General features: G+C 43.2%; 1 protein-coding gene across 1 annotated transcript; it reads right to left on the reverse strand.

Annotated features, from left to right (window-relative positions):
* Window positions 1–16,612: 16,612 nt before the first annotated feature.
* Window positions 16,613–17,617, reverse strand: LOC119061513 (phosphate carrier protein, mitochondrial-like). Its single transcript, XM_037162067.2, has one exon. It carries the CDS (start codon window positions 17,615–17,617, stop codon window positions 16,613–16,615), a length of 1,005 nt encoding a protein of 334 aa, XP_037017962.2.
* Between the last annotated feature and the right edge of the window lie 3,170 nt (window positions 17,618–20,787).

Genomic DNA, 20,787 nt, shown 5'->3' on the forward strand with positions numbered 1-20,787 from the left:
AGAATCCAAAATGACTTCCAAGCCTCCCAGAAAGACCCCAGTGCAGAAGTCCTGCATAGGGAGATATTGGGAGACTCCCCAGAATGCCAGAAGCCACGTGAGCACGGCCATGGAGGACAAGACTAGGGGAAACCACACACCATACCTCTGAACTTGGAGATGGCAGGTGGCTGGGAGGCGGGGCGGGGTAGGGGAGATGAGCAAACATTCACCCAGGGCCTACACCACAGTGTTTTGGTTTCTAATCCTCTATTGCTGCTTTTTGTCAATGGCTTCCCTGCAGGGAGTGTGAGGTTGTTCTGCAGGTGGGGCAAGGGTGTATTTATCAGCTCATTGCAAATTGGTGGTGAGCACGGATCCCCCAGGCTGTGGTAGTTACTGCGTCTTTTTATTAGAGTAATAAGATTACAACAATTTGGGCAGACTTTCAAGTGTGTATCTTTAAAACCTTACTTCGGAGGGTAGTAGTAACAGTACCACACCTGCCTGGATTTCGGGTGTGGGATAGAGGCACTTCTGCTCTAGGTGCCTGCTTCTTCACATGTGGAAAAAGAAAATCAGTGCCCTAGAGCCCACTTTGTGATGAAGAGGTTTTTATTTTGACCCCTACACAATTGGTGGCCGTGTCCCACAGACCCTGAAGGGCTGTGGCATTTCCAGGGAAGCATGGCCTGCACTGTGAAGCTTCCTGACAGGCTGGCGGACCATCCTTCAGTTTGGAACGACATGCATCTCAGCAAAATTTACTCAGTGAGATTCTGTAACATAAGCCCCAGTCTCCTGTTACTTCCTTACATTATGGATCCTGCAGCTCCTTGGCAAAAACACACCCCCTCTGTTTCTCAGTGTCGCCAGGGAGGATTCTGGGGACACAGAGGTACAGCGTGGTGGTGGCAGGGGCAGCTCTCCTTGCTGTGCTCTAGAACTTTCCATCATGATCTGCCCTCCAGACTGTGCATCGAGGTGCCTCGCATGCTGCAAGGATCTGGGGGGAACAAGAAATGACGGAAGACCTTCTCTGCCTTCAAGGAGCTTTCAGCCAGCTGGGGCCATGGAGCACTCGCCACCTCCCAAGTGCTCAGCCACTGAGAACCTCACCTCCAGGCCCCGGCTGCCTCTCCAACCTCTTGCCCTGCCACAGTCTCTCCAAATTTCTCTGCTGCTCCTCACCTCCACTATCCTTCCCTCTAACCCACAGTTCCAGACTCACACCCCCTGGTTAACCCAGGTTAACCCAGGTCCCGCCACCTGCTACCTGTGTCCCCGCCCGGTCACATCCTTCCAGACTCAAGCACAGGGCTGTTCATCCGGAACTCATCCCTAAGTCCCCAGCCTTGCCTTACTCCACAGCCCCCAACTTGGTCCCAAGGTTCCCCACATCGTTTTGGACTTGACTGCCTTCTGTCTCATTCTCCCACAGGCCTGTGCTCTTCAGGAGCGTTTCAAATTCATTTTATATCCTCCATGCTGAGGTTAGGACACACCAAATACTGGGAATTTAATAAGTGTTAAATGGGTAAATAAGTGAATGCATGAACAAATGAATGAATGAATGACTATTAGTAAAGCCAGAACCAGGATTAGAACCCACATCTTGGGACTCTAAAACCTTTCTTTAGTACCCAACACAGTGTTGACGGACAGGAGGATGGAACCAGTTCCAGCCAAAGGGTGCCCTGGCCGAAAGCCTGAAGGACTGAAGGGAAGATCAGGGAGGGCTGACAGCCTGGTCAGTGGGCCGCCAGGGGCAGGGGCCTGGGATGGAAGCAAGCAGGCGGGCTGGGGCCTGGGACCTGAGGGACAGCGTGAGGTGTGGGAAGTGGGGCAGGAAATGACTCATGCCAGTGGCCAGGAGGGACTGAGTCATAGAGGCGTCAGGTGCTCTGGGGCCAGGCGCTGGGGCTTTATTTCGCCCACAGTGGTACTGGTGTCAGTGAGGGGTGACTTCTGCAGGGGCCTTTGAAGTACTCTTGTTAGCGGGGAAGGGGCTGGAGGCAACAAGACCAGTTACAGGCTGTGGCAATACTCTGAGAAACCACAGGTGGCCTGCCCTGGATAGTGGAATAAAAATAAAAAAAGAGAAACAGATACATGAAATGTTGGGAATATTTCTCATACCTGTTCCCTTCTCTATCCTTAGGCCAAAGAAATTTCTCCATTGAAAAAAAACGTCCCCCTCCTTTGCTAGCTCGGGCCTCTACGCCTCTGTACTTATGTTCCCGCTGCCTCAAGTGCTCTTGCCTCCCCACGCCCCGCATACCTGGAGAACACCTATGCATACTTCAAGACCTTGCTCAGATGCAATTCCTCCAAAGAATTTTCCCTCACTACAAGCATGATGAGTTAACGATCCCACCTTTGCCCCACATTTACACCTTGTGCACACCACTGCCCGGACAGCAGTGTCGGTGTGGTTCGTTTGCACATCTGCCTCCCCTGGTGGAGAGTAAACTCCTCAATGGTTGAGACTATTATCATCTTTGTGTTCTTTCATCTAGGGCAGTGCCTGACACATACAAAGCAGGATGTCAAAGGAATGAACGTATGAATGAGTGGATGACTGAAGACATTAGTGTCTTCCTTCTTTTCTAGCTATTTGTGGTGTCCAGTAGAAGTAAGCCACACTTACTTTCTCTTAGATGAGGTACTTTGTTTTGAAACATACCTGCAACTTAAACTTTGTTCATGTTAAATTCTTAAGCATCTCATTTGGCAAGTTTGAAACACCCCAAACAAAAATGCCTGGGCAGAAGGGCCGGGAAAAAAAGAGGAGAGAGGGGAAGCCTGCTGGGGCCGCTGGCCTGCAGCTGCTGGTTTTGCCTGAGCGTGGTCAGGAGAGATGAGATGCCACAGCTGGGATCCTCTGTTACAAGTGTCCTCAGACAAAGTTTCTACTTCACCTCCTAATATTAAGGAGCCAATAGAAAAACACTTTGAAAATGATAAGGAACACCACGAAAGGGACATGTTATTAGTTCTTCCCTGATGGTAAAAAAAATGGTCTTGTGAATTAAGGGCTAGCTTCCCATGCTCACCCAAAGAAAAGAATGATTTTGACCTCAACCGTATTCCTTTCACTTACTAAGACATGCCATTAATTAGGGAGAAAATGTTTTCAAAAATTTAAACTTAAATATGTTAATAAGCATAAGTCTTCAGAGAAAAGTAGGAAGTGTATGGAGGCTAGCATCCGAACCTTAGATGGGAAGCCATCTGTGACTTTGAAACAGGCATTTTTACTAACCGGAGGTGGCACACTGTTGTGAAATGCTAAATGAAATACCACTAAACATTATTATGGCTTCAAAAAGTAGTTACAGGCTTCAATAAGCAGACTTTTATCACAAGAACACACAGTCTAAAGCCAAAATACTTCAGTTTAGTGTGCCAAAAATATGTTCACTCCATACATTGTTAGGAAAAAGAAATCTAAAATTTGCTGCTAATTCATTTGATGGCAGCCAACATCTCCTATCTTCCTTGGCGAGAGGGCCATTTTTTCTATGCTGTATTTTGCACACAGAAATCTGCATAGAGTGATTTGCATACCAAAAACACACTTGTAAAAGAAACTGTTTGCACAGAAGCCAGGGAGACATGGGGTTGACACTGTTGGCTTCCACACACACAACATCCCCGGGCTACTTGCTTTTCATTTCCTCTGTGCTGCATTTCCCACAAAGGGCTATGTACTTTATGATGCATTAAAGATTAAAGCAAATATATCTGGTTTATATTCAAGAACAATCATAACAACATCAACACAGGCTAAATCTTCCTGTGTTAACAGCCTTCAACTTTTTACTAAGGGATTGGTAATGTGTTATTTATTTTATAAAAGTGATCTTTTATTTTATATCATGTGTTTTTATATCAATTATTGCTAATTCTCACAAGCAGTCTTTAAGGTAGGTGCTACAGCTCCCCATTTCACACATGATGAAACCAAGGTTGGGGAGGTAAAGGTAACTTGCCAAAGCTGTCAAGCCAGCAGTGGTGAAGTCTGGTTTGGAAACCAGCCCCTTCCTGCACCCCCCTCACTGTCCCCTACTTTTACTGTTCTTCAGTCTTGCCAAATACTGTGGTTTTATATCCGAGGGCTGAGTCTACCACTGTGGGGGTGGTGGGGAGTCATGTTGGGAGAGGTGTACTATTTGGTTGACCGACATTTTTTTCCGACCAGAGCCTGGGAGCAGCCATTCCCAAAGCTCAGTGACGGTGCCCAATAAACTAGCTCAGTGACAGACATGGGGTGAATGGGCAGTGGCCTGTGACTCAGAGGGTGTCAGGGAGGAGAGACAGATTGGTCGCTGCACAAAGAAGGTACATGGTAGTTGAGATGCAGCGGAACCCTCCCGCTCGGTGCCCAGCACTGTCACCATTCAGTGCCAGCCCAGCTGTATTCTTGGAAACACAGAATGGTTTTGTATGTGCTTAATTATAATGCTACTTACAGAGAATTTATCAGCAGCAAATCAGACGCTTGATGTATCTCTTAAGAAAAAGAACTGGTAGTGACTCTTTGAAATTTGTTCCTCTGATGAATCCTTTGCATTACTCCAGTCTATAGCATTTGGAAGAAATCAGCCATTTCTGGAAAGTCAGTGGGGAGAAGAATGCACAATGAAATGACTGAGGATGACCGCAATGAACGATTAGAAACACTTGCTTGCTTTCAAGATGTTTCTTTGTGTGTGTTGTTTTTTCTCACCTAGTTTTTCTTTTTCTGGACACAATAGCAAAATTTATATCTAATCATATCTCATTTTCCCTGTATCACTGTTGTCCAGAGATTCCTGGCTTTATGACATTATTTGTCTCTGTTAGAAAGCAGTTTTCCTGACACCTGTAGTAATAAATCCCTTTTGATATGATGCATAGCAGCTTTGCCTTGTAGCAAGCTTCAGGCTGAAGCAAGTAGTGCGACAGGAAACTGCTTTGGAGGCAGGCAGATCTGGTTCCAACCCTGGTTTTGTCGCTCCCGGTTTACCTTACCTAATCTCTCTGATCCTCAGTTTCCTCATCTGTAAAATTAAAAAAAGGAATATCAGGGCAGACCCTGACTGCCTATCCAATAATCATTTCCCTTTCCTTCCTTGATAACAGCAACAACAACAGCAATCTTAATTGTGTTCATCTATGGATGTGCCTAATTCCAGCAAATGCATTGCATTGATCTAAATCCTTTGTATTTGTTGTCAGTGATTAGTTTACAGGGTCTACAGGAAAGTATGTGATGTAATTCTGGCCAAAGAGGAAATCTTCCAGAAGCTTCTGAGAAAGAGTTTCTTCTCTGATAAGACACATAAAGAGAAATCCCATCTGCCTTTGCCCCCCTGCTCCCTGACCCAGATACTGTTGTTGAGACATGATGTTTGGTGTTGTGGCAGCCATCTCTTGAATATGAGATAAGTGCACATTCGCTGCACTCCTGATGTGCTAAGGATGGCAGAGCAGAAGGACTGAAAGAGCTTAGGTTCCTGGGTACGACACTGATCTATTAACAACCTTGGTCCTCCTATCTCTAGATTTCTTGTTAACAACAAATGTCATTATGGTTTAACCTGTTGTGTATTGGGTCTTGTATTTTTTGCAGCAAATAAAAAATTCTGATGTATACAAATATCACCTCACAAGATGGTTGTAAATAAACTATACATTGTATGCAAAATACCCAGCACGATGCCTGGCACAGTAAATGGTTGTTAGAAATATTAGTGAGGAATTTCTGGCCAAGATGGAGGTGTAGGTAGATATGCTTCACTTCCTCGCACAACCAAAAGAAGGATAACAACCAATTTTAAAACAAGAAACAACAAAAACTGCTAGAAAATTAAACTGTATGAAAAGCCAACGAGTTAAAGGAACCATTCATCCAGACTGGTAGGAGGGGCAGAGATGGGAAGCTGTGCCGGAGGGGACATGTGACAAGGTGGCAGCTCATGGACCAGGATATCCCACATTCGTGTGCAGATAAGCCAGGAGGAACAGCTGGGGAGCAAGACAAACCAAGCAACCCAGGGTTGCAGCGTGGGAAACTAAAGCCTCAAAACCTCTGTCTATAAAAATGTGTGGGGGTGGTGGCAGCAGGAGACATTTCCAGTTTCACAGGAGCCTATTGGATGGGCCCATGCAATCCTAAAATGTACACCACCCACCCACCTGGGAATTAGCACCTGAAGGGGCACAATTCACTTGTGGGAAGCAAGGGAAGTGACTGAAAGCAGGGCAAGAGCTGAGCTAGCGGCATTGTCTTCTCTGACCCCTCCCCCACATACAGCACCACAATGCAGCAAAGTGGGTTGCCTCACCCTGGTGAATACTGAAGGTTCCACCCATCACAATGTAATAGCTGTGCTGACACAAAGAAATATGGCCCAAATGAAAGAACAGATCAAAACTCCAGAAAAAGAACTAAGCCACATGGAGATAGCCAACCTATCAGATGCAGAGTTCAAAACGCTGATAATCAGGATGCTCACAAAATTGACTGAGTATGGTGCAAGTTCAAGGAAGAAGTGAAGGCTATGCAAAGTGAAAGTAAAGAAAAATATGTAGGGAACCAACAGTGAAAGGAAGGAAAGCAGAACTCAAATCAATGATTTGGAACAAAAAAAGAAATAAATATTCAACCAGAACAGAACGAAGAAACAAGAATTCAAAACAATGAGGAGAGACTGAGGGACTTCCAGGACAACTTTAAATGTTCCAACATCTACATAGGGGTGCCAGAAGAAGAAGAGAAAGAGCAAGAAATTGACATTTTATTTGGACAAATAATGAAGAAAAACTTCCCCAGCGGAGGAGCTAGACATGAAAGTCCATGAAGCCCAGAGAGTCCCAAAGAAGTTGGATCTAAGGAGGCACACACCAAACACACACACATACCATAATTAAATTACCCAAGATTAAAGATAAGGAGAGAATCTTAAAAGCAGCAAGAGAAAAGAAAACAAATTACCTACAAAGGAGTTCCCATAAGACTATCAGCTGATTTTTCAAAAGAAACCTTACAGGCAAAAAGGGGCTGGGAAGAAGTATTCAAGGTCATGAAAGGCAAGGACCTACATCCAAGATTGCTCTATCCAGCAAAGCTTTCATTTAGAATGGAAGGGCAGATAAAGTGCTTCTCAGATAAGGTCAAGTTAAAGGAATTCATCACCACCAAGCCCTTATTATATGAAATGTTAGAGAAACTTATCTAGGAAAAAGAAGATCAAAACTATGAATAGTACAATGACAACAAACTCACAAGTTTCAACAACTGAACCTAAAAAACAAAAACTAAGCAAACAGCTAGTACAGAAACAGAATCATAGAAATGAAGGCCACATGGAGGGTTATCAGTGGGGAAAAGGAGAAAGGAGAATGGAGGAAAAGGTACAGGGAATAAGAAGCATAAACAGGGGGAGTTTAAAAATAGTATAGGAAATGGAGAAGACAAAGAACTTATATGTACGACCTATGGATATGAACTAAGGTGGGAGGGCATGCTGGGAGCGGTGCAGAGAAGAGGGGGAAAATGGGGAGAAAAAATTGGGACAACTATAATAGCATAATTAATAAAATATACTTAAAATAAAAAGAAATATTAGTAACATTTACCAGACATGGGTAATGATCTAAAAGATCAAACGTTTCAAAACACATCAGATATATAAGATGAATGGTAGTGATTCAACATGAGAAAAAAAGCTTTATAGTCTTGGAAAGGATGGAGGGAGATGCTGAGGTATAAGACAATGATTACAGCAACAAATCCTCATATCTGGGAGTAAGATGTAACTACAGCTAGAATACAAACGCCACTGGGAGATGAAAGGACTGTGGTTCTTTGCCAGGTTTCCATCCACCCTCTTGCAAACAGACAATCACCCTGTCAGCAGCTCCAATTCATGTCTGAAGACTAACAATTACGTGCATGTGAATTACCAGCCTTGCAAAGGGGCAGAATTCTTTCAACCCACAGAGTCTCTTTCTAGAATAACAAATTTTACTAGTATATTCTAAAAACATGCTTTATTTTTTTATGGCAGGAAAGATAGATATACTGGTATATATTAAAAATATATAGCAGTTTAAGAATATAATTTTCTTAGATATAGCCTACCATTTTGGAGCACTATGGTAAACTCACAGAATTACATCTAGTGTACAGATGAAATCATCAATTTTTGAAAAGATGCACTATGACAGGGTAAGAATATAGTAAGATATGTGAAAGTACCTATCATAACAGAAGTAATATCATACAGTACTCAATAAATAACCTTAAAGTAAACCAGATTTTTCTTCACTTTATGTTTTAGCAAAGAGGCAAATGACAAGATTCCCAACTAACACGGAAGGTTAAACACACACATATACTCACATCCATGTCCCCTGGGATCAGTGTACACCTATCTGAAAGCCCTGTGCCTTCTATGGCTGTGCTACTATACAACAAGCATTGATTTTCATAGCTGATGGCCACATGGCTTCCTAAATCCGGGAATTATTAGTCATATTCAGCATATTATACAAGTTATCAGACATACAGACAAAAAATGCATCAAGAATTGAAAACAGGACTTCCGGCCAAGATGGAGGCATAGGTAGACACACTGTGTCTCCTCGCACAACCAAAATAAGGACAACAATTTAGAAACAAAAAATAACCAGTACTGACAGAAAATTGAACTGTATGGAAGTCCAACAACCAAGGAGTCAAAGAAGACACATTCATCCAGACCAGTAGGAGGGGCAGAGTTGGGTGGCCACGCTGAGAGGGGTTGCGGCAAGTGGTGGCTGGCAGACCCCTGGCAGGCAAGGCAGCAAGCAGACCCAGCGAGGCATTGGATTGTAGAGGGGTGCAGCACACAAGGTGGCTGGTGGACCAGGCAGTCCCACGTATGTGCACGGATAAACCAGGTGAAACTGGGGAGTGAGACTGCAAAAACCAGGGTCCCAGCTCGGGGAAATAAGGCCTCAAAACACCAATCAAAAATACCTGTGGGGGTTGAGGCACAGGGAGAGACTCCCAGCCTCACAGGAGAGTTCATTGGAAAGACCTACAGGGTCCTGGAATATACACAAACCTACCCACCTGGAAATCAGCACCAGAAGGGCCCAAATTGCATGTAGAAAGTGGCAGAAGTGACTGAAATCCGGCAGAGAAATCAGCAAGCACCATTGTTTCTTCTTGAACCCTTCCCCCTCATATAGCATCACAACACAGCAACTGGGTTGCCCTGCCCTGGTGAATATCTAAGGCTCTGCCCCTCACTATGGAACAGGAGTGTCAAGACAAAAAAAAAAAAAAAAAGAAAAAAAGAAAATGGCCCAAACAAAAGAACAGATCAAAGCTCCAGAAAAAATACAACTAAGCGCTAAAGAGATAGCCAAGATATCAGATGCACAGTTCAAAACACTGGTAATCAGGATGCTCACAGAATTGGTTCAATTTGGTCGAAAGTTAGATAAAAAAAATGAAGGCTATGCTAAGTGAAATAAAGGAAAATGTACAGGGAACCAATAGTGATGGGAAGAAAACTGAGACTCAGATCAATGGAGTGGACCAGAAGGAAGACAGAAACATCCAACCAGAAAAGAATAAAGAAACAAGAATTCAAAAAATGAGGAGAGGCTTAGGAACCTCCAGGACATCTTTAAACATTCCAACATCCGAATTATAGGGGTACCAGAAGGAGAAGAGGAAGAACAACAAGTGGAGAAGTTATTTGGATAAATAATAAAGGAGAACTTCCCCAATATGGCAAAGGAAATAGACTTCCAGGAAGTCCAGGAAACTCAGAGAGTTCCAAAGAAGTAGGACCCAAGGAGGAACACACCAAGGCACATCATAATTACATTACCCAAGTTTAAAGGTAAGGAGAGGATCTTAAAAGCATCAAGACAAAAGGAGAGAGTTACCTACAAAGGAGTGCCCATAAGACTGTCAGCTGATTTCTCAAAAGATACCTTACAGGCAAGAAAGCGCTGGGAAGAAGTATTCCAAGTCATGAAAGGTATGGACCTATATCCAAGATTGCTCTATCCAGCAAAGCTTTCATTTAGAATGGAAGGGCAGATAATGTGCTTCTCAGATAAGGTCAAGTTAAAGGAGTTCATCATCACGAAGCCCTTATTTTATGAAATGTTAAAGGTACTTATCTAAAAAAATAAGATAAAAAACATGTACAGTAGAATGACAGCAAATTCATAATTATTAACAACCACACCTAAAACAAAACCAAAATCAAACTAAGCAAACAACTAGAACAGGAAAGAACCACAGAAATGGAGATCACATGGAGGGTTAACAGGGGAGTGGGAGGAGGAAAGAGAGGGAAAAGGTACAGAGAATAAGTAGCATAGATGGTAGGTAGAAAATAGACAGGGGGAGGGTAAGAAAAGTATGAGAAATGTAGAAGCTAAAGAACTTATGACACATGGACATGAACTAAAGAGAGGGGATGTGGGTGGGAGAGGGTGTGCAGGGTGGAGGGGAGTGAAGGGGGGAAAACGGGACAACTGTAATAGCCTAATCAACAAAATATATTTTAAAAAGAATTGAAAACAAAAGGGGATTTCTGGATACCTTGCAGTTAATTAAATAAACCTACCATTTCCTGGATGTTCTGGCTAGCTAAGATTTTTCTTGTATGCTCTATACACGCACCTGCTTTTCTCAACATCTATCTTTTCCCCTTTCCTTACAGTAAAGGGAAAAATTATTGGTAGCTCAACTCCTCACATTATGAAGTGACTCTCCCAAACTTAGAGATCTCTGCATCTCTAAAGATTTAAGAGAATTTTCATTCCTTAGAGGTAATTTCCAGACTTTACAACCTGGTAGATTCCTTTCCTGCTCACTTGTATGAAATTTAACATGACAGTGTCACAACCAGATGTTTACTTTTGCAATCCAGTCTTAACTTGAACTAAACAAACTGAAGAACAAAGCCTGGAGTGATCCTATTCCTGTTGACCTTTTATACTTCATTTCATACCACCCTCTCTGAAGCTGAATGGCTCCAGGCGAAAGGAACTAGGCCAGCCTAACTCCTGCTTATCCTCTAGGTCTCATCTTGAACATCACATGGATACACACTCTTAGACACCCTGTACTTCTTTGCAGCACATTGCATAACTGTAGTTTATTTCTCCTACTAGTGTGTAAGCTCCACAAGGGCAGAGCCATGTACATTGACTATTGAATAACATAGGTTTGAACTGCATGGGTCCACTTATGCATGGATTTGATTCCAATAAATACTGTGTAAAAGTATTTTCTCTACCTTATGATTTCTTAATTACATTTTCTTCTCTCTAGCTTGCTTCATTATAAGAATATAGTATACACATTACAAAATGTGTTCATCAACAGTTCATCGGCAAGGCTTGTGGTCAACAGCAGGCTATTAGTCATTAAGTTTTGGGGGAATCAAACATTCTATGTGGATTTTTGATTGCGTGGGGGTTGGCACTTAACCCTCATGTTATTCAAGGGTCAACTGTACTATGCTCATCACACTCTTCTGCCTGGCATAGTGCGGGGCACATGGCAGATGCTAATCTGTAGAGTCATAGATGGGTACGGGCAGAATTACCAAATGGGCTCTAAAATTTTAGATACTCTTTATCACTGAAGGCCTCAAAAATATGGTAACCAAATGGACACAAACACACACAAACCTTAGTTAAAATCACATTGCTAGTACCCTCCCTACTCACCAACACTCCCAAATATTAGTAGCATTCAAAAAAAAAAAACAAGACGAAGCCTTCTAAATAATATTGAAATTTAAATTTCCTTTTGAACAGTTCTTTGCTCATGAATTAAAAAAATAATTGATCTTTAAGACCACATAAAACAAGCATATTACCACTGAATGGCTGCTTATCAAAATGTGACCACCTGGACTTCCGCCAAGATGGAGGCGTAGGTGGAAGCACTGCGCCTTCTCGCACAACCAAGTTTAAAAACAACAAAGTTTTAGCAACAAAAATGCAGCCATACCACAGAAAATTGAACTACACGGAAGTCTGACAACAACAAACCCTTCAGCCAAATCGGTATGAGGGGGAGGGGCAGAGCCAGCAGCAGAGCGGGGTGGGGCAGGAAAGATCCACCGGACTGACCCAGGCACACTACCCAGGTGTGCCAGCAGCTGTGGGCAGATCCCAGGTGTGGAGAAGCAGGTGGACCCACTGAAGGCGCAAGAGGGACCTACTGATGGCTGATCGAGGTTGCACATTCCTGCGCAAATAAACCAATGAAGGAGTGAGCAGTCATATGGGTGGCGCAGGCCTCAGCAGCAGGAAGCAGCAGAGGGAACCGCCATTGTCCCTCTCTGACCACGCCCCCACCTACAGCGTCACAAACCAGCGACCTGGGTGGCCCCACCCTGGTGAACAACTAAGACTCTGCTCCTCATATGTAATAGGCACAAACAGATCAAAACATGGCTCAGGAACAACTCAGAGCCCCAGAGCCAATAAATCTAAGTGATGAAGAAATAGCCAAACTTTCAGATGCACAGTTCAAAACACTGGTGATCAGGATGCTCACAGAACTGGCTGATTTTAGTCACAAATTAGAGGAACATATGAAGGCGAAACTAACTGAAATGAAGGAAAATGCACAGGAAACCAATAGTAATGGAAAGGAAACTGGGACTCAAATCAAAGGAGTAGACCAGAAAGAGGAAAAAAATTACCAAACAGAAAAGGATGAAGAAACAAGAATTCAAAAAAATGAGGAGAGGCTTAGGAACCTTCAGGACATCTTAAAACGTTCCAACATCTGAATTATAGGGATACCAGAAGGGGAAGAGGAAGAGCAAGTGGAAGACTTATCTGAACAAATAATAAAGGAGAACTTCCCCAATATGGAAAAAGAAATAGACTCCCAGGAAATCCAGGAAGCTCAGAGAATCCCAAAGAATTTGGACCCAAGGAAGAACACACCAAGGCACATCACCATTGCATTAGCCAAGATTAAAATGAAGGAGAGAATTCTAGAAGCAGCAAGAGATAAGGGGACAGTCACCTACAAAGGAGTTCCCATCGGACTGTCAGCAGATTTCTCAAAAGAAACCTTACAGGCAAGAAGGGGCTGGAAAGAAGTATTCCAAGACCATGAAATCCAAAGACCTACATCCAAGATTGATCTATCCAGCAAAGCTATCATTTAGAATGGAAGGGCAGATAAAGTGCTTCTCAGATAAGATCAAATTCAAGGAGTTCATCATCACCAAGCTCTTATTATATGAAATATTAAAGGGACTTATCTAAGAAAATGAAGATAAAAAAGATGAACAGTGAAAGGACAGCAAATTCACAGTTATTAAGAACCACACCTAAAATAAAAGCAAACTAAGAGGACAGCTAGATCAGGAGCAGAACCATAGAAATGAAGATCACATGGAGGGTTAGCAACAGGGGAGTGGGAGAAGGAGAAGAGGGGAGAAGGTACAGAAAATAAGTAGCATAGACGGTAGGTAGAAAATAGATAGGGGGGAGGGCAAGAATAGTATGGGAAATATAGAATCCTAAGAACTTGAGACATGTGGTCATAAACTAAAGGGGGGAATGGTGGGGGAGGGGTGTGCAGGGTGGAGGGGAATGAAGGGGGAATAGAATAACTGTAATGACATAATTAATAAATTAAAAAATGTGACCACCTGACTTCTGTGATTATTTTTGCCTTTGAAAGAAATCCTTTCTAAAGCCTTGTTTGCACAGCAAGAAAAAATACTCATAGCATCAATATCTTGATTGCTTTCCATCTTTATCAGTGTGGTACTAACATGTAAATATGGCCTTTGTTTTTTAAGATTTTACTTACTCTCTTTACTCACTTCTCAAAGGACAGATCAATGGATAAGATTACAGTACCCCGTCATACAATTAATTTCATATACTTGAAAAAGCTACTTTAATCATCACCTAGATAAATAGCCTAAGCCAGCTTTTTTGATGGTAGAAATTAAAGTTTAGAGGGAAAAAATTAGAAAATGTGATAGAATAAAGCCTCTTTATTGCAAGACCACAACTTAAAAAAAAAGTTTAAAAGCACTGTGATTATGATCATCAGTTCCTTCAAGTTAGGATTGAGGCATTGACCTGGTATAAAAAATAATTTAAATATTAAATGAAATGCATTTAAGTATTTTGCAGTTTGATTACTTCTATGTTATAGGGCTTTTTTCACAATTGAGACACATAGTACAAACTTTCCATTAGTGAAAGATTAGGAAAATGTATAATATATACAACCACAAAATTTTAAAAAATGATTTGCAGGTACTATAAAAGGAAATTTACAAAAAGGATAGCCATTATGCCAAGAGGGTGGACGAAAGTAATGAGAAAATGTGCACTCTGGTTCAGGCTATACCACTCAGCTGCATGACTCTGAGCGAGTTACCTAGCCTCTGAGTATGTGAAAGTAGAACAGGATTATGCAAGGATCCAGATTATGAGAAAATAAATATAAAATGTCTAACAACACTAGATGTATTCTATGGCTTTTCTAATCCTAAAAGAGATGCATGATTTCACAGAGTAATTATTATAAACAGGTAAAACAGTGACATTTAATTTATCCCAGAGGAATAATAAGTAGGAAAAATCCTTAATGATTCTGAGCTCATGTTTGCTTTACTTATCTTTTATTCTTCGTTGTTAGCTATCCTGGGCCCTATTTGTTCAGATGAACATTTGTAAACTACCACTCACAAAAAATGGTGAACAGAAATCTGGGGACTAAATATGAAAACTGCTGTCACATTAAGTAAACCCATTTTCTTTACCACGTCCACAACAGTCAGAACCACGGCAAACAGCTCTCCTTAGATCATACTTCTCTGAACATAAGCAGTGTATGTTACAGAAATTACTGGGAACTGTCAGCAGAGCAATCATGAAATACCACAGACCAGAGCAAGAGGTCTCTTACTGCTTTGAAACTCCATAGATTTTGCAGTTATTCCCTAAATTACACTACTGATAGAAAATTCTTCACTTAATAAAGTGTTGACCAAAGCAACTTCCTACATTTTACAGGACAATATTAGATGGAAAGATATTCGTTTTAACATCTTATAAAAATGTGGAGGCCGAATGTAAAATATTTATCATTCTTCTTCACTGAGAACTATTATTTTCAACACACCTGGACACTAACCACCTAAGGAGAGCAAAAATGTCTTCACAATTAGTAATGGCCCTTCCCCTGAATTCTCCCCAATAATTAACAAAATAGAAGCACTAAATATAAAATTCCATCTCATTCACAAGTTGTGACATTTTCCCTCCAAGCTCTTTATTATCCAAGACAGCTCTAGACACTTTATAACTTGTTAACCATTAAGCAATTTATCACGTGGTGAAACCACTAATATATTCTAAGTTTGTAGTCTTTAACACAAATTATTAAGGCAATCATGTAATATTTTGGTAAGTTATACAAAGTATAATGGCATTTATTCCTTATTCACAGTTTAAAAACATCTCAAATTCACAGAACTTCACCAACAGTAAAATTTCCCTGGAGATGTGAAGACTACAGAAAGCTGAAAATGTGACTTATAACTTCAAAAAAAATTATGAACCTCAATCACTATAAAGATCACTGAAACATCTACCAAATTAAATGAATGACATTTGTTACATTAAAAGTAAGGAAAGTAAGATTTTCCTTCCAAAGTCACCCATTCTTTAATATTCAACAAACAATTGTTGGAATTTGTAGGATTGTGTGTGTGTGTGTGTGTGTGTGTGTGTGTGTGTGTGTGTGTGTTTTAATGTCAGGGTGGTATGATCTTCTTTGGATGTATGGCTGTTGAAAGCTGAGTTACACAGAAGAAATAATAGAGAACAGAGGCTTTTCTTTACATATTTATTCCCAGAGCCTGCCCTTCATCTCACTTTGGTTCCCCACATTGATCCAATTGTAGCACTTCCTGGGGAGAGCTATGCCCTAACTAGCAACCTCGGGAAGGGAACTGGACAAAGCAAAATGAAAAAAGGCTGATCTTCTCATGTCATGCCTCTCTGAAAACAATGCATGCATTCTTAGCTATCAGGCACTGTAAGTCACAATTTAACCTTTAATAATTTTTAAACTATGATGGACATGAACAGGAAATACCGAATGAGTCCTTCATCTATTCAACAGGTACACGATTTCTATTGAGATGAATGCCATGTAGCAGAATTTTATTTTGTTCCCTCTCCCATATAGTGCTGACCTTAAAATCTCAATAGTAGGCTATTCAGTAGTGATGCTTGGATAATCACCACTGCATCTAAGGATATACTATCTACAGACACAGAATTACCTAACATTAATTCTTGTTAAGACATTTTCCCCCTATAATTGTTGAAAAACAATTCAGTTAAAGCAACCATGGCGACTTCCCAAAGATAATGGTTGTGAATGAAACGGTTGCTATCCCCTTGGGCTGCCAAACAAGAATCAATCATATAAAGAGGATTCGGACTGCATATTAAATCACCTCTCCCAAAAATGTTAACACTTTACACTCTAGTACTGTCTGAACACGCTCTCCCCCCGAATCGAAATATGGGCCGATGGTAGCTATTGGACTTGACAAATCCACGCCTACTTCTGCTTCTCGAGGGATTCCGGTGCTTGAGCGACTGGAGGGCGAGGCAACTTGAAATAGACCTTAACAGAGTCATAGATGAACCACTGCAGCGCTGTCAGGGTGCCAATCATGATGATCCGGGCGAACAGGCCCTTCCACACGCCCTCAAACCCCAGTTTGCGGAGAACTCCAAACGCCGTGCTGCCTTTTTCCTTGTTCAAAACGGAGACTACGGAATCGGCCGGGTGGGACACAACGGCGCAGAAGATGCCAGCAATGTAGCCGGCCACGAAGGTTACGGCGAGCTGCTCAGCTTTGGTGCACTGGCTCTGGGGCTTGGGCACGACGTACTTGTAGAGGGCCTCCACGGTGCGCTCGAAGCAGGCGAACTTCATCATGGTGTAGGGGATCTGCCTCATCCAGAGCGGCGCCACGCCTTTGTAGAAGGCCCACAGGCCCTCCTCCCTGTACATCCTGGGGGCCGCGGTCCGCAGCGTGCTGGCGTAGCCCGGCTGCGTCTGGACGCGGACCTTCACCGCCTCCATGGGCGCCAGGGCCACGTCGGCGAAGAATTCGGCGCTGGCCGAGGCGGCCAGGTACAGGCCGGTTCTCCATTCGTACGCCTTCTTCACGCCCAGGAGTTCCGCGTAGCGGATCTTGAAGACCTCGTAGAGGCCGAACTTGAAGAGGCCCTGCATGGAGTAGCCAAAAAAGGTCGGGGCCCAGCCTCGGGCCAGGCCGCGCAGCCCCTCATCCCGCAGCGTCACACTAAAGCCGCTCAGGATGCCCTTGTACTTGTCGGGGTCCACCTGCATGCGGCACTTGACCAGGTCCAGGGGCACAATGGCCGTGTGCGTCAGCCCACAGCTCACCATCCCGCCCAGGCCGCATACCAGCAGGTATCTCGTGGAGCCATATTCATAGCTTTGTTCCTCTGCGGCCGCCGCGGCCCACAGCCTGCCCTTGCTTCTGCCCACACTTCTTGCCTGCAGGGCTGGGTAACTGCCCGCGTCACACATGGTCACTCTCCGTGTAAGCAATCACACTAGTCCTTCAGCCTGGGATCTTTCCTCCCTTGGGGCCGCAGAACTGGTGCACATGCGCAGTGAGCTTCCCTCGCGAGCCCGCCGAACCAACGGTCGGGGCCCAGGGGCCGCTAACTAGGCACCCACCCGGTTTCTTCCAAAGCTCTCACCGCGCCTGCGCAGCTGCTATGGGCTGGGTGGGCGCGCGGTCTTCGAATCCCACTCGCGAGAGTTTAATTAGGAGAATCGCAGGGCACCTGACCTCCAGGGCGTACTCCGCCCCTCCGTCGCTCCTTCCGGAGAAGGGGCTTCTGGCAACCGCAGGAGCCCCGTCCCCCGGCCTTCCCAAGCCAGTGGGCCGCAGTCCCTAGGTCTTACCGTGGTGGGGTCAGTGAGGCTCACCGTGCCAAGTGGCAGCTCTGCTACCTAGTCCTCTATGAAGATGCTGAACAAATAAATCAGCAAGTACAAGCATGAGTAAACACAAGAATAGGCGAGTAAATAGATGAGGACGTTGGCCAGAGGGCGAAGGGCCGCCATGTGCAGTTGGCTTCCTGAGAGGCCTTGTGGGAGCCCTCGCCCAACGCGCCCGCTGGAAGAAACGGCCATCTCCGTGGCAACAGAGAATCCTCTGAAGGCAGTGGGCAGAGAGAACTAAGAACCCGGCGCTGCAGGCCAGTCTTAAGGCTTCCAGCTTAACATGATACTCTTACCTGGCAGGTGGGGGTGATATTTCCCTCCTCCCAACACTGATTTGATTTTATTTTTCCTCAGAGAGTTGTAGTGAGGGCTTAGTGAACATGGAAGTAAGTTGTGGGGGGAGGGGGCTGATTATTTTCATTCATTGGGTATTTTTTCATTGATTACTGAATCCCTGCCATGATTTTCGATATTAATGAAAATAAATCAGAAATCCTCTGTCCCCCACAGGGAGCTCGCAGTGCAGTCTCAGCAGCCTGGACAGTGAGACCTCAGTGAGTCCCCATGTCAATCAGTGGCATACATTCACTTGTGCACCCACTGTGTGCTGGTCCTGTGTGGGGTCGGAGGTTCAGGGAGGAGCTGGACGTGCTCCTTCCTTCTTACTTCGAAACTGAAGATTTTAAAAATCATATTGTGTGATCAGTATTATAACAGGATTTTGAATGAAGTTCTGGATAAACAATGAGGGGCAACTGATTCTGCCTGGTGAGGTTAAGACGACCTCCCAGAGATGACAACGTAGCTTTGTCGTGAAGGCCGCATGGAAACCTGCTGTGTAAATAAGCATAGACAGATGATTCAAAGTGAGGGTAAACATGAATGGGTTCAAAGTAAGGGTAATGAATGTATGAGCTGCTGAGAAGAGGGGAATAATTTGACATGGTAGACACTACCGAGGGATGAACCTGAGGGGGGGGGGTTGGGTCAAAGGAAAATTTGCATTGTTGAGAACGCAAATGCGTTGTTGAGAACTTGACTTTTATCCTGCAGGGAGGCTGGATAGTGTGACCACGGACGACCTGATGGACGACCTGACGACCTGACGGATGGCCTTGTATCAGAATCACCTGGGGGGCTTTATTTCAAACCCCAGATTATATCCCAAACCCCCTGAATGAGGCTCTCTGAGAGCAGGGATATACCAGCTCCCTTAGGCATGTTCTTCAGTGAACTTTACTAAAGTTGAAAACCACAGTATACAGATGACAGGGGGCCAAAGGTCCAAGTTTCTCTCATCAACAATTCAGTACTTAAATCCTGAACTAGGCATGTGTACAAATCTGAAAATTCACTAAGCGGTACACTTAAGATTAGTGTACATTAAGTATGTTTTACCATAATTTAAAAAAAAATGACTGGCATAAAATTCTAACCACAAACTAAGGATAATGGCCAGAGCAGAGGCAGATACAAATTTTCTCAACAAGTTTTATTGAACTCCTGTCCTTATTCTAGTCTTATCCCAGTGTTAAATTAATTAAATGAGGAGGGCATTAGGCTGAGGTGGTTCCGATGGTTTAGGGTTCTACATAAGGGAACCAAAACCTAAGCCTATAAACTTCTCAAGGCTAACAAATTGAAACCTAAGGACAACCAACTACAAATAGCCAGCTAGGCTTTTCCAAATAAGGCAGCCACTTAAGCTGTAGCCAATCAAATAATCTCCTTGCTTTCCTTTGGCATCTTCTCTATAAAGTCTCTCTCTAGCTCTTGTTAGTGGAGTGCTCCTAATTATTTTCCATTTGGTGCTGCCAGATTGGAATCAATTTTTGCTCAAATAAACTATTAAAAATTTTAATATGCTTCAACTTACCTTTTAGCACCAGGAAGTTTAGTATGAAAGAGAAGACACTCCTTGAATCATAAGAGAACGATGAAGTGTTAAAATATCCCATGCTGACTAATTCAGGGCTTCCCAAGTATGTTCCTGGGAGTATCGGTCCACTTCAAAGGTCAATGGTCAAACCTGTCTGAGGAGCGTGCGTTCTCAACTGAGGTGATGTCATTCCCAGGGAGGGGAAAGTTGGTTGGGGGGGGCAAAAAAATCTTAGTACGATAGTTTGTGGTCCTACAAAATTCAACTCTACCCAACCAAACCTTTTTCCTTAATATTTAATTTGGGGCATGGGGGGCAAGGGGGACAGAAAGGGGTGGTTAAAGATGGAGAAACACTGACTACAGCTTCCTCCTGGAGCTTCCGTACATTAATGTATCAAAGAGAAGTTTAGAGTAAAGAACTTTAACTTTCTGAACGTAGGGTTTTCTAATTTTACTGGAGCTCAAACCTTCTTTATTATATGATACCTATTCACATTTTTCAGACATACAGTACTTTTTCGGACCATAAGACGCACCCCTCCCCAATTTGGGAGGAATAATGGTTGTTAATGCTGCTGTTGAATTCTGTTTACATTTACATTGGTGGAATATTATGTTATTTATGTTATTAAATATTTTACTACATTTTTTGCTTCAAAAATTTTTTCCTTTTTACCTCCTCTAAAACCTAGGTGCGTCTTATGGTCCAAAAATATGCTAGTCTTCCATGGAGCATATTTTGGGAAATGCTGGATTCTATCAAAAATGGAATTTAGAGGAAATAAGGATTAGAGGGCCAAAGTAATGATAGCAGCCACATTTACTCAGGCCTCTATTTCCTACAGCTACAACTTGGATGTTTT

This window comes from Artibeus jamaicensis, unplaced genomic scaffold (genome assembly GCF_021234435.1).
Source record: "Artibeus jamaicensis isolate MK-2021 breed Jamaican fruit bat unplaced genomic scaffold, CSHL_Jam_final scaffold_1019, whole genome shotgun sequence".
In the NCBI taxonomy this organism is placed as follows: domain Eukaryota; kingdom Metazoa; phylum Chordata; class Mammalia; order Chiroptera; family Phyllostomidae; genus Artibeus; species Artibeus jamaicensis.

Excerpts from the sequence above, each read along its gene's own strand:
- LOC119061513 (XM_037162067.2), bottom strand. The coding sequence starts at position 17,617 with ATGTGTGACGCGGGCAGTTACCCAGCCCTGCAGGCAAGAAGTGTGGGC.